The sequence below is a fragment of the Hemitrygon akajei genome, chromosome 11 (genome assembly GCF_048418815.1).
Source record: "Hemitrygon akajei chromosome 11, sHemAka1.3, whole genome shotgun sequence".
In the NCBI taxonomy this organism is placed as follows: domain Eukaryota; kingdom Metazoa; phylum Chordata; class Chondrichthyes; order Myliobatiformes; family Dasyatidae; genus Hemitrygon; species Hemitrygon akajei.
This window is the reverse complement of record NC_133134.1, coordinates 48,018,318-48,033,072: the sequence shown is the minus strand read 5'-3', so window position 1 is coordinate 48,033,072 and position 14,755 is coordinate 48,018,318. Positions and strand designations below refer to the sequence as shown.

At 41.6% G+C, this 14,755-nt stretch overlaps 1 protein-coding gene across 8 annotated transcripts in view; it reads right to left on the bottom strand.

Annotated features, from left to right (window-relative positions):
• Nucleotides 1–14,755, bottom strand: part of LOC140735579 (E3 ubiquitin-protein ligase MGRN1-like) — a 151,342-nt gene that overhangs the window by 110,841 nt on the left and 25,746 nt on the right. For all 8 annotated transcript variants that reach the window (XM_073060785.1, XM_073060787.1, XM_073060783.1 and 5 more), the window contains exon 2: nt 2,279–2,397. In XM_073060785.1, the coding sequence (XP_072916886.1) occupies nt 2,279–2,397 (119 nt within the window). The remainder of the gene's footprint in view (nt 1–2,278; nt 2,398–14,755) is intronic.

Below are 14,755 nucleotides of genomic sequence, written 5' to 3'. Positions count from 1 at the left end.
AGCAGAACATTGTAAAGTAAGTTACTGAAATTAAAAATACCAGTTTTTAAACACCCAAGAATTTGTTCAAAATGAAACTGTTAACAAATTTCTCGCAACTTTGCTAAGAAAATTCAACCAAAGATAGAAATATAGGGAAAGACTCAAACAAGGCATATCACTGTAATTTTCCCAGGCAGAGGAAATAAATAGAATTAGTATTCGATTCATTATTGAGCAAAGTAGAATAGTGCATACATTTGGTACCACTGAGTACAGCAGAGTCATTCACATTTAGAGTTTGAATAAATTCAGCAACCTTTCCACTGTTACTGGGGCAAAGTGGAATTCCAAGCCTGAATGTTAGAATGCAAAGCATTTGTTACTAGCTCTAGTGTAATACATAATATTGTCTTGTTTTATTATAAATAATTTCAGAGCTAGAAATGTTTAATTTTACTCTAAACACAACTGGCTGAATGGGGTCTTATGCTCCATACAATCCTGAGAGACTATTATGTAACTGTAATTACAAAGTTCCAAATAGAAATCCCTGTCAGTATGATGTCATTGGGTCAGCTCTCAAACCATAATAATTGGCCATATGAGTTGAACCACCTCTCACAGCTATTACAGCCAGTATTCTTTGGTAAGTCTCTATTAGCTTTGCACAAAGTGATGGAGCAAGATTTGTCCATTCCTTCATGACAGATTGCTCAAGCTGTGCCAATTTAGTTGGGGAGCGGCAGTGGTCAACAATCTTGAGGTCTTGCCAGAGATGTTTGATCGGGTTTAGGTCAGGGTTCTACTGGACCACTCAAGGACATCAATTTTCTTCATTTGATCCACTCCATGGTTGCTCTAGCGTGTGTCCTGGGTCGCTGACCTACTGAAAGACAAAGTTCTTCCCCAGTTTAAGCTTTCTGGCAGAGACAACCAGGTTTTATCTAGGATCTCCTTGTATTTAGCAGAATTCATCTTCCCATCGATCCTGACCAGATTTCCTGTCCCTGCTGTTGAAAAGCATCCCCATATCATGACGCTACCTCCACCATACTTCAGAGTAGGGATGATGTTATCTGATTGATGTGCAGCATTAAATTTATGCCACACATACCATTTAGTGTGGAGGCCAAAAAAGTTCCATTTTAGTCTCATCTGACCACAAAACCTTCGTCCACATCTTTACAGTATCTTCCAAGTAACACTTTGCAAAGATATGCTTTCTCTTAAGCCAGTGCTTCTTCTTTGCCATTCTTCCATAAATACCCTTTTTCTGCAAGGCCTTAGATTGTGGAGTCATGAACTTCATCTCTAGTTGCAGCCATTGACTTCTCAGCAGCCTCTATTTCAAGTGCCATTCTTTTCTGGCGACTAAATTTAGAAACAGCCTGACCTAGACAGCGTGGCTATGGTTTCACATTTTTTTCTACCTTTTCACAATAGACTACACTGAGCTCCAAGATATGTTCAGTGCCTTTCAGATATTCTTGTACCCTTCCCCAGATTTCTGCTTCTCTATATCATTATCCTGACTTGTCTTACATGCTCTTTTGTCTTCATTTTGGTTTGGCCTGGTGAATATCTACAATACTGCTGAGCCTTAAATGGAGAGGGGATATTTATTTGTAAGAATTCATTGAAAACAGGTGTTCCTCCAATTTTCTACATCAACAAACTGGGTGAGTTGGTAAGGTAATGTACAGTATTGCACCGAAGGAAAGTTGCATGGTAATTAAAAAAGGGGATAAACACTTGTTCAGCCTCGCAATTTAGTTTCTTAAAATTTTTAGTAAATTGTTGACAGGTTTTGCAATCTTACTTTTGATTTAACATGGTACACTATGTTTTGTAGATTACTTCAATATGTTTTAAGTTTAGAAAATGACCCAGTAAAATTTGAAAATAGTTGTGGAGGCTGAATACTTTTTCAAGCCAATGTATGCTTGCACTTTCAAAACACATTTGATTACTGTCTTGCTGCTTCTCCCTTCAAAGATTGCCTCAAAACATCTCTTCAATTATGCCTTTGGACTTCTTAACCCTTCTCCCACCACTGCTTATCCTTAGTATACTTTGTCCGTGATCACCACAAAATGTTTTGTGATTGTGAATTCAACCTTAGCTGAATGGCTGTTACAACTGTGTCTGTTACATCTTAGTTGTGAAACTAGGTTTTGATTTTTCTTACTTTCTACTAGTGTAGGAAATCATTCAACAATTCCTTTCAAAGGCACTGAATCACTGATTAAAATACTATGCAAGGTTATTTTAATGGCTATTGTCGATTATATGATACCTGCACAGGGCGATTTCCCAGGAAGTTCAAATCCATGTTCTCACCAAAAAGGTAACCTTCAGGATGCGGCGTATCAAATTTCTCACCACCCATGAAGAAATGACTTGCAAAATAATTCCCTGGAATATCAAATAATAATCGAGTTAAACAGCTTTTTCGATAATAAACAGTAGAATTGTCAACTCATATTACAACAAATTTATTTCACACAATTGTTAATATTAAACAGAAAGTATTTACACCAGTAATAATTACATTTAATCAATATTAGAGATCTTGGAAGACTGACTACAGAAATTTAATCAACAGGAAACTTTAAAGATATAAAGGGAGCCTTTTCTCATTGGCTGTGATGACTAGAGGTGTACCTCAGGGATCGGTGTTAGGACCGCTACTTTTCATGTTATGTGTTAATGATCTGGACGATGGCACTGACAGCTTTGTTGCCAAGTTATGGATGAATACGAAGACATGTGGAGGGGCAGATTATATGAGGAAGCAAGGAGTCTACAGGAAGACCTGGACAGGTTATGAGAATAGCAAAGAAGTGGCAGAAGGAATACATTATAGGAAAGTACATGTCATGCACTTTGGTAGATGGGGAATGAATACAGAAATCAGAGGTGTAAAGGAACTTGACTACTAGTGCAAGATTCCCTGAACCTACAAGGGAACATGCTATCTTGGATCTGGTCTTGTGCAATGAGACAAATAAAATTAGCAATCTTGTATTTAGGGATCCTCGTGGTTTCTCATACAAATGGAGTTGCAATAACTCAATCTAAAACCACTGCATTATGTCAAAGCAAAGGAGACTACAATGGGATGAGGGAGGAGTTCGATAAGGTAGACTGGGAACACAGGCCGTATGGTGGGACGGTTGAGGTACAGTGGAAGACTTTCAAATAAATTTTTCCATGGTGCTACACAGAAGTATACTCTAGTTAAAAGAAAGGACAGTAAGAGTGGGGAGAGCCAGCCATGGATAACTAAAAGCTCGTGCGTACAATGTCGCCAAGAGTAGTGGGAAACTGGAAAATTGAGAAAAACTTTAAAAAGCAACAAAGAACCACTAAGTAAACAATAAAAAAGGGAAGATAGATTATGAAAGTAAACCAGCACAAAATATAAAAACAGACAGTAAAAGTTTTTATAATTACATAAAGCAGAAAATGGTGGCCAAAGTGAATGCTGGTCCTTGGAGGACGAGAAGGGGGAATTGATATTGGGTAATGAGGAAATGGCCAAGGCTTTGAATGACTATTTTGTGTCAGTCTGCATAGTGGAAGACACTATTAACGTGCTGAATAGAGATAATAGGGATGCAATGGGAGGTGAGGACCTCAATAGCTACCACTAAAGAGGTAGTGCTGAACAAACTTGTGGGCCTAAAGATAGACAACTCCCCTGGTCCTGATGGAATGCATCCCAGGGTACTGAAATAAATGGTAGAGGTTATATTTGAGGCCTTGGTGATAATTTACCAAAATTCTCTGGACTCTGGGCAAGTCCCAGCGGGTTGGAAAAAGGTGAATGTCACGCCACTGTTCAGAAAAGGATGTAGGCAAAAGGCAGGTAACTATAGGCCAGTTAGTTTAACATCTGTAGTTGGGAAAATGCCTGAATTAAAGAAGAAATAGTGAGGCATCTGGAAAGAAATAGATCCATCAGGCAGACACAGCATGGATTCCGCAAAGACAAGTCCTGTTTACTGGAGTTTTTTGAGGATATAACAAGCACAGTGGATAGAGGGGAACAGATGGATGCTATTTACTTGTACTTCCAGAAGCCATTCGATAAGGTGCCACATAAAAAACTTATCCACAGGAGAGGGATTCAAAGAGTTGAGGATAATGTATTAGCATGGATAGAGAACTGGTTATCCAATAGGAAGCAGAAAGTTGGGATACATGGGTGTTTCTCTGGTTGCCAACAAGTGGTGAGCAATGTATCGCAAGGGTTACTGCTGGACCCGCAACTGTTCACAATATACATTAAGAATCTGGAAGAGGGGACCGAGGGTGGTGTACCTAAGATTGCTGATGACACTAAATTGAGTGGAAAAGTAAATTGTGCAGAGGATATAGATAGGTTAAGTGAGTGGGCAAGAGTCTGGCAGATGGAGTACAATGTTGATAAATGCAAAGCCATTCACTTTGGAAGGAAGAATGGAAGATCAGATTATTATTTAAATAGTAAAAGATTCCAGCATGTTGCTGTGCAGAAGGACTTGGGAGTGCTCGTGCATGAATTGCAAAAGGTTGGTTTGTAGGTGTGGCAGGCTATAAAGAAGGCAAATGGAATGTTGGCCATCGCTAGAGGAATTGAATTTAAGAGCAGGGTGGTTATGCTGCAACTGTTTAGGGTACTGGTGAGGTCACACCTGGAGTACTGCAAGCAGTTTTGGTCTCCTTACTTGAGGAAAGGTATACTGGCGTTGGATGTGGTGCAGAGGAGGTTCACCAGGTTGATTCCCGAGATGAGGGGATTAGACTATGATGAAATATTAAGTTGCCTGAGACTGTACTCACTGAAATTCAGAAGGATGAGAGGAGATCTAATAGAAACATATAAAATTATGAAAAGGATAGATGAGATAGAGGTGGGAAAGTTGTTTCCACTGATAGGTGAGACTAGAACTAGGGGACATAGCCTCAGGATTTGGGGGAGTAAATTTAGGATGGAGATGAGGAGGAACTGCTTTTCCCAAAGAGTGGTGAATCTGTGGAATTCTCTGCCCAATGAAGCAGTGAAGGCTACCTCAGTAAATATATTTAAGATAAGGTTAGAGAGTTTTTGCATGGTAGAGGATTTAAGGGTTACAGGGGAAAGGCAGGTAGGTGGAGATAAGTCCATGGTCAGATCAGCCATGATCTTATTGAATGGCAGAGCAGGCTCCATGGGCCAGATAGCCTACTCCTGCTCCTATTTCTTATTTTATGTTCTTAAAAGGTTAACTTGCAGGTTGAGTTGATAGTAAGGAAGGCAAAAGCATTGTGAGCATTTATTTTGAGAGTGCTAGAATATAAAAGAGGAGAAATTTAAATCAAACCTTTTACCTACTGAATATCATAAGGTCTTTTCAGAGTAGACATAGAGAAGATGGTTCCAATAATGGGAAAGTCTAGGACCAGAAGGCACAATCTCAGAATAGAAGGACATACCTTTAGAAGAGAGATGAAGTGGAATTTCTCTAGACAGAGGGTGGTGAATACTGTATATGTAATTCATTGTCACACAGCTGAGGAGGCCAAATCATTAGGTATATTTAAAGCAGAGGTTGATAGATTCTTGATCAGTAAGGGTGTCTAAGGTTACATGGAAAAGGCAGGAGAATGGGATTGAGAGGAATAATAAATCAGCTGTGATTGAACGGTGAAGCAGATTGATGGGCCAAATGGCCTAATTCTGCTCTTATGTCTTATCAAAAATCTAACTATGAGGAGAAGAGAGCAAGCAAAATGACACAGACAGGAGTTCAATAAGTAGCAAAAAAGTATGAAAGTATGAAATTATGTACTTTTATAATGAAGAAAACTAAGAATACATCTTAAATGCCAGAATTATAGCAAAGTAACCACTAGGGGCCACACTGAACAACTGCATATACATACTGTGGCCACTAGAAAACAAACAGTTACATGTATATAAAAACGCGAGCAGACAATTACAAACAAGAGAAAATCTGCAGATGCTGGAAATCCGAGTAACAAACACAAAATTCTGCAGGGACTCAGCAGGCCAGGCAGCATCTAGGAAAAGAGTACAGTTAATGTTCTGGGCCTAAACCCCCAAAACGTTCCCAGAAAGAGTAATGGTTCTAACTTGCTTACACAACCTTTGTTTCCTTTTGGGGCAAAAATGTGGGATGAGAGTGCTGGGAAAGATATACCTTAGGTGAAAGAAAATCCATAAAGTTTTGATAATGTTGAAGTAAAATTAGTTAGAAAATTAAAAATCTGCATAAATGTCAGCATATTAGCTGCTAGCAACCCCCAAGAATTTCCGGGAAAATCCCAGCTCCTTAAAAGCAGTAGCCAGTGGGGAAAGAGACTTATTTTATACGAGAATAATAAGGTGTGTGCTCATTCTGAAATACTACAAACTGTTGCATTGAACATCAATATTACTGACAGTGAAAAATATCTTTATCAATTTAATTAATCCACGTTTCAATTATACAATAATGTTACCGCAGTTGCACAGAGTAGGAGACTATGGCTTGAAAAATGGTGCAAGGGGGAGGGATTCAAATTTCTGGGGCATTGGAACCAGTTCTGGGAGAGGTAGGACCGGTATAAACAGGACGGTCTGCACCTGGGCTGGACTGGAACCAATGTCCTAGGGGGAGCGTTTGCTACTGCTGTTCAGGAGGCTTTAAACTAATGTGGCAGGGGGATGGGAACAAGTGCAGAGAGACAGAGGGGTGTAAAATGAGGGTAGAAGCAAAAAGTAGTAAGGTGAAAAGTAAAAGTGGCAGGCAGGCAAATCCAGGGCAAAAAGCAAAAAGAGCCACTTTTCAACATAATTGTATAAGGGCTAGGAGTGTTGTAAAAACAAGCCTGAAGGCTTTGTGAGAGGAGCATTCGTAACAAGGTGGATGAATTGAATGTGCAGATAGTTATTAATAAATATGATATAGTTGGGATCACAGAGACATGACTCCAGGGTGACCAAGGATGGGAGCTCAACATCCAGGGATATTCAATATTCAGGAGGGATAGACAGGAAAGAAAAGGAGGTGGGGTAGCATTGCTGGTTAGAGAGGAGATTAACGCAATAGAAATGAAGGACATTAGCCTGGAGGATGTGGAATCGATATGGGTAGAGCTGCATAACACTAAGGGGCAGAAAACGCTGGTGGAGTTGTGTACAGGCCACCTAACAGTAGTAGTGAGGTTGGGGATGGCATTAAACAGGAAATTAGAAATGCGTGCAATAAAGGAACAGTAGTTATAATGGGTGACTTCAATCTACATATAGATTGGGTGAACCAAATTGGTAAGGGTGCTGAGGAAGAGGATTTCTTGGAACGTATGCGGGATGGTTTTCTGAACCAACATGTCGAGGAACCAACTAGAGAGCAGGCCATTCTAGATTGGGTATTGAGCAATGAGGAAGGGTTAGTTAGCAATCTTGTCATGCTTGGGTAAAAGTGACCATAATATGGTAGAAGTCATCATTAAGATGGAGAGTGACATAGTTAATTCAGAAACAAAGGTTCTGAGCTTAAAGAAGGGTAATTTTGAAGGTATGAGACGTGAATTAGCTAAGATAGACTGGCAAATGATACTTAAAGGGTTGACGGTGGATATGCAATGGCAAGCATTTAAAGATCGCATGGGTGAACTACATCAATTGTTCATCCCAGTTTGGCAAAAGAATAAACCAGGGAAGGTAGTGCACCCGTGGCTGACGAGCGAAATTAGGGATAGTATCAAGTCTAAAGAAGAAACATATAAATTAGCAAAAAAAAGCGGCACACCTGAGGACTGGGAGAAATTCAGAGACCAGCAGAGGAGGACAAAGGGCTTAATTAGGAAAGGGAAAAAAGATTATGAGAGAAAGCTAGCAGGGAACATAAAAACTGACTGTAAAAGCTTTTATAGATAAGTGAAAAGAAAAAGATTGGTTAAGACAAATGTAGGTTCTTTACAGTCAGAAACAGGTGAATTGATCATGGGGAACAAAGACATAGCAGATCAATTGAATAACTACTTTGGTTCTGTCTTCACTAAGGAGGACATAAATAATCTTCCGGAAATAGTAAGGGACTGAGGGTCTAGTGAGATGGAGGAACTGAGGGAAATACATGTTAGTAGGGAAGTGGTGTTAGGTAAATTGAAGGGATTAAAGGCAGATAAATCACCAGGGCCAGATGGTCTGCATCCCAGAGTGCTTAAGGAAGTAGCCCAAGAAATAGTGGATGCATTAGTGATAATTTTTCAAAACTCCTTAGATTCTGGATTAGTTCCTGAGGATTGGAGGGTGGCTAATGTAACCCCACTTTTTAAAAAAGGAGGGAGAGAGAAACCGGGGAATTATAGACCGGTTAGTCTGACATTAGTGGTGGGGAAAATGCTAGAGTCGGTTATCAAAGATGTGATAACAGCACATTTGGAAAGAGCTGAAATCATCGGACAAAGTCAGCATGGATTTGTGAAAGGAAAATCATGTCTGACGAATCTTATAGAATTTTTTGAAGATGTAACTAGTAGAGTGGATAGGGGAAAGCCAGTGGATGTGGTATATTTAGATTTTCAAAAGGCTTTTGACAAGGTCCCACACAGGAGATTAGTGTGCAAACTTAAAGCACACAGTATTGGGGGTATGGTATTGATGTGGATAGAGAACTGGTTGGTAGACAGGAAGCAAAGAGTGGGAGTAAACGGGACCTTTTCAGAATAGCAGGCAGTGACTAGTGGGGTACCGCATGGCTCTGTGCTGGGACCACAGTTGTTTACAATATATATTAATGATTTAGACGAGGGAATTAAATGCAGCATCTGACACGAAGGTGACATTAAGTTTGCAGATGACACGAAGCTGGGTGGTGGTGTTAGCTGTGAGGAGGATGCTAAGAGGATGCAGGGTGACTTGGATAGGTTAGGTGAGTGGGCAAATTCATGGCAGATGCAATTTAATGTGGATAAATGTGAGGTTATCCACTTTGGTGGCAAGAACAGGAAAACAGATTATTATCTGAATGGTGGCCGATTAGGAAAAGGGGAAATGCAACGAGACCTGGGTGTCAATGTACACCAGTCATTGAAGGTGGACATGCAGATACAGCAGGCGGTGAAAAAGACAAATGGTATGTTGGCATTCATAGCAAAAGGATTTGAGTACAGGAGCAGGGAGGTTCTACTGCAGTTGTACAAGGCCTTGGTGAGACCGCACCTAGAATATTGTGTGTGGTTTTGGTCCCCTAATCTGAGGAAAGACATTCTTGCCATAGAGGGAGTACAGAGAAGATTCACCAGATTGATTCCTGGGATGGCAGGACTTTAATGTGAAGAAAGACTGGATCGACTAGGCTTATACTCACTGGAATTCAGAAGATTGAGGGGGGATCTTATTGAAACGTATAAAATTCTAAAGGGATTGGACAGGCTAGATGCAGAAAGATTGTTTCCGATGTTGGGGAAGTCCCGAACGAGGGGTCACAGTTTAAGGATAAAGGGGAAGCCTTTTAGGACCGAGATGAAGAAAAACTTCTTCACACAGAGAATGGTGAATCTGTGGAATTCTCCACCACAGGAAACAGTTGCCGGTTCATTGGCTATATTTAAGAGAAAGTTAGATATGGCCCTTGTGGCTAAAGGGATCGGGGGTATGGAGAGAAAGTAGGTATAGGGTTTTGAGTTGGATGATCAGCCATGATCATACTGAATGGCGGTGCAGACTCGAAGGGCCGAATGGCCTACTCCTGCACCTATTTTCTATGTTTCTATGATCATATTAACACAAATGAATATTGAAGATTTCAGAAAACAAATTCTGATAAGTCAGGAATCAACAGCAAAACAATTCTGTGCAACATCATCAGTTTTCAAACAGGCATTCAAAAATCTTAAGGGTCATCAGAGATCAAATGATTTCAGTTCAATATTACTCAAATTAAGACCATAAGACACAGGAGCAGAACTAGGCCATTCAGCTCATCAAGGATGCTCTGTCATTTATTCATGGCTGATTTATTATCCCTTTCAACTACATTCTTCCCATAACCTTTCTGGCCCTTACTAATCAAGAACCTCCACTTTAAATATACACAATGACCTGGCAACCACAGCCATCTGTAGCAATGAATTCCACAGATTCACCAACGTCTGGCTAAAGAACTTCCTCATCTCTGTTCTAATGGAACGGCCTGTCCTAAAGCTGTACCCGTCGACCCTAGATGCTTCATATACACAGAGGAAGAAGTACGGCAAAGTAGTATGATTAAGCGTTTTAACTGAGTCATGGTACACACTAGGCAACTTACAGTAAGGAAGCAGCAAACCAACTTGGAAACATGCACACTTGAAAGCCTGCACAAAAAGAGAGCCCAACACTCAGAGACCCAATTGATTCATTGCCCTATCAAAAGACTGCAGACATGCCTGCCACATTCTTGTAATCAAACTGATTTGGTACATTCCTCCCACACACACCCACCCCATCATGGATGGCAAACAGAGGAAGAGAATCAGTGAGATAAAATATGATGTAATGTCTATCCTGTTTGGTATCGGTCAAATAGCTGGCATACCCTTGTGGACTACCATCTCACTGCCTTCCTGGTGAAATTATGTTGAGGTCAGTGAGCTGTGAGTTCTCTCTTCCCTTGATGAAGCAAGCGTCCATGAGATCATCAGCAGAGGACGCTTCTGTAGCTTCCCCAGGTCCCCTGTCAGTTCTCTGGCATATATAATCCAGATGTCACCAAACAATTCGAATTGAATTGAATTTACTTTAATTCTAACATCCTTCACATCCATGAGGAGTAAAAATCTTTACGTTACGTCTCCATCTAAAATGTGCAAGGTAGAATGATAGTAATTTATAATAAATAGAACAATCAATGTAACAGAGAATACACTCAAATCAGCGTGAGTTAATCAGTCTGATGGCCTGGTGGAAGAAGCTGTCATAGAGCCTGTTGGTCCTGGCTTTTATGCTGTAGTACCATTTCCCGGATGGTAGCAGCTGGAATAGATTGTGGTTGGGGTGACTCAGGTCCCCAATGATCCTACGGGCCATTTTTATGCACCTACCTTTGTAAATGTCCTGAATCATGGGAAGTTCACAACTACAGATGCGCTGGGCTGTCCGCACCTCTCTGCAGAATCCTGCGATTAGGGGAGGTACAGTTCCCATTCCAGGGAGTGATGCAGCCAATCAGGATGCTCTCAATTGTGCCACAGTAGAAAGTTCTTGGGATTTAGGGGCCCCATGTCATACTTCGTCAACCATCTGAGGTGAAAGAGGCACTATTGTGCCTTTTTCACCACACAGCTGGTGTGTACAGACCACGTGAGGTCCTCAGTGATGTGGATGCCAAGGAACTTAAAGCTGTTTACCCTCTCAACCCCAGATCCATTGATGTCAATACAGGTTAGCCCGTGCCCGTCTCCATTGCTCCTGTAATCCACAACCAGTTACTTTGTTTTTGTGACACTGAGGGACAGGCTGTTTTCTTGACACCACTATGTCAGAGAGATGACTTCTTCCCTGTAGGCCACCTCATTATTGTTTGATGTAAGGCAAACCTCAAACCTCAAAAATGTACTGTCATCTGCAAATTTAATTAGCAGATTAGAGCTGTGGGTGGTGACAGTCATGGGTATACAGGAGAGGACTTAGTACACAGCCCTAATAGGCTCCTATATTGAGAGTTAGAGGGGTAGAGGTGAGGGAGCCCACTCTTACCACCTGCCGGCAATCTGACAGGAAGTCTAAGATCCAGCTGCACAAGCTTTAACTATCTGTCAGCTCAAGTTCTGCTACTTAACCATGACAACGCTAGATGACAGCCGGCAGCCAGATTTCTTCTTGCGAGATGTATGTGCAAGACTTTGTCTGTGGTCCACCAAATATTTGTGTGGTCTGCTATGCATATCTTATTCTTGTTTCATGGCCTTTTGCTTGCCACAAATTTGCTCCTGGAAGGCCGGCTACAGATCTTATCGGTGTGTAAGGTGCACTTAAACATTCACTCAGTAGGCAAGTTCGTTTGGGACAAGTGAGAAATGGAAAATGAAACTGCTTAATTTTGCCAACTCACCCTGTGTTTCGTTGGAAAGGTCTTGTTTCACCATTTGCATTCCAACCCTTTTGATGCTTCGTGATATGGAGCTGTTGTCAGTTATCTAAAATGGTACTTCTCAACAAGCCTCTTAATTCATGTACTTCTGAAGGTCACCTGTACCACATCTGCTCTCTGCACTAGGTCAAGTTCTCCTGTCTTTGGACTTACAGCATATGGCAGTGGGTGGGCTTGTAAAATTTCAGCTGGCATTCGCGTTAAACTTTAACTAATCTGCTGGACCACAGTATTTAACCAAAGCATTGGCATGGAAAACACACTGGTGCTTTTATAATAGAGAATGCAGTTATTGCAGTACTGTATTGACAGCATCTTTTTAACCCAATTTCTGCCCAACATATTAGGCATTTGGCCTCCCTTGACCACATGCATAGTTAAGTGAAATAGATCACCCGGTGAACCACACACTCCCACACTACCTCTAGTAGAGCTGTGGAACTGAGCTTGCTGGTCATAATTTTGGAATCTGGCTCAAGGATAGTTTGCATACCATTGTGACAGCTGACCCCGTATCCAGCTCAAATTTCACAGGCTGGATGTCTACTATGACGTAACCAAGTAAGGAGGTTGGTTTTACTGGCCAGTGTAATGGTTTGGAAAAGAGTACCCACTTCTTTCTTCTGTTTCCTTGTGCAGAGCTGATAGTTGAATCCTGCCATTTTCTCATGGCACAATGCTTAGCAAACTTTCTTGAGCTCACTCTCTAGAGTCCTACCTTCTGACAGAACCAGCAGACTGTCTTTTGATGCTAGCAATCAGACCATTGGGTATGACTTACACCACAGCAAGATATCTCTATGGAGGTTTACGTGATCTGCCTGGAGACTGTAGGGTGTGGGTCGGTAGCTGCTGGCAAACATTGATGTTTTCAGGAGGGGGCTCCTGTTCCAGTACTATCCGAATCAGTGTGGATGGGGGCTGGCTGAATCTGTGTAAGGCCTCTCTTGACTGCTTCCTGGTGGTGAGCTATGGAACACGCTTTATCCCAAGACAAATCATGCTTTTTCGACAGGAATCTCTCCTGTGTCCTTCCATCTTGGACTCCAACAATCAACTCTTGGATAAGCATCGCTTCTTCGAATTTGCTCGGGGGAATATCTTCATACTTGCATTCCTGCACCACTAAGGTCAGTTTTACAATAAAATGATCTACAGTCTCACAAGGTCTGCTGAAGCTGTCAGAACCTGAAGAATTCCATAAAGACGTTGCCCTACATCCCCAAAACATTGCCCAAAACCTCAAACATGTCTGTTATTTCAAGTCTGTTCTATAGGTTCAGAGCATCAAAGTATTTCTGCTCAAGGTCTCACAATTACATGCAAAGAAGCTTGAGTTACATTGCTTCCTCCAGTTTTGCGGCTAGTGTTAAAACCTCAATGTAGTCCAGAAAGGTTTTCTTCCATTGCAGCCATGTTCCAGGGGTCAGTGCACCCAAAATGGATTGGGTGCTCAGAGTAGGGGGGCCATTCTTGTTTTCATCCTTGTCACAATATGTTGTGCATGTTCCAAGCAAGAACTACAATGGAGTGGTATGATAAACATTTTTACTAAGTCACATTATCAACGGTACACACTAGGAAGCAACAATCTGCACCCACCAAGATGAAAACATGCGCTCTTGAAAGTCCACACAAAAAGGGAGAGCCCTTTGCATGTAGAAGGCTCAATTGATTCACCGCACTATTAAACAGCCACAGGTGCACCTTCCACATTCTCATAATCAATCTTATACGGTACACTAGACATTCTCAATATTTGAAATATCCAAGTCAAGTCAATTTTATTGTCATTTCGACCATAACTGCTGGTACAGTACATAGTAAAAATGAGACAACATTTTTTCAGGACCATGGTGTTACATGACACAGTACAAAAACTAGACTGAACTACGTAAAAAAAAACAACACAGAGAAAGCTACACTAGACTACAGACCTACACAGGACTGCGTAAAGTGGACAAAAACAGTGCAGGCATTACAATAAATAATAAACAGGACAGTAGGGCAAGGTGTCAGTCCAGGCTCTGGGTATTAAGGAGTCTGACAGCTTGGGGGAAGAAACTGTTACATAGTCTGGTTGTGAGAGCCCGAATGCTTCGGAGCCTTTTCCCAAACAGCAGGAGGGAGAAGAGATTGTATGAGGGGTGCATGGGTGCATGGAGTCCTTCATAATGCTGTTTCCTTTGCGGATGCAGCGTGTAGTGTAAATGTCCGTGATGGCTGGAAGAGAGACCCCAATGATCTTCTCAGCTGACCTCACTATCTGCTGCAGGGTCTTGCGATCTGAGATGGTGCAATTTCCGAACCAGGCAGTGATGCAGCTGCTCAGGATGCTCTCAATACAACCCCAGTAGAATGTGATGAGGATGGGGGTTGGGAGATGGACTTTGCTCAGCCTTTGCAGAAAGTAGAGACGCTGCTGGGCTTTCTTTGCTATGGAGCTGGTGTTGAGGGAGCAGATGAGATTCTCTGTCAGGTGAACACCAAGGAATTTGGTGGTCTTAACGATCTCTACCGAGGAGCCGTCAATGTTCAGCGGGGAGTGGTCGCTCCGTGCCCGCCTGATGTTAACAACCATCTCTTTTGTTTTGTTCACATTAAGAGACAGGTTGTTGGCACTACACCAGTCTGTTAGCCGCTGCACCTCCTTTCTGTAAGCTGAC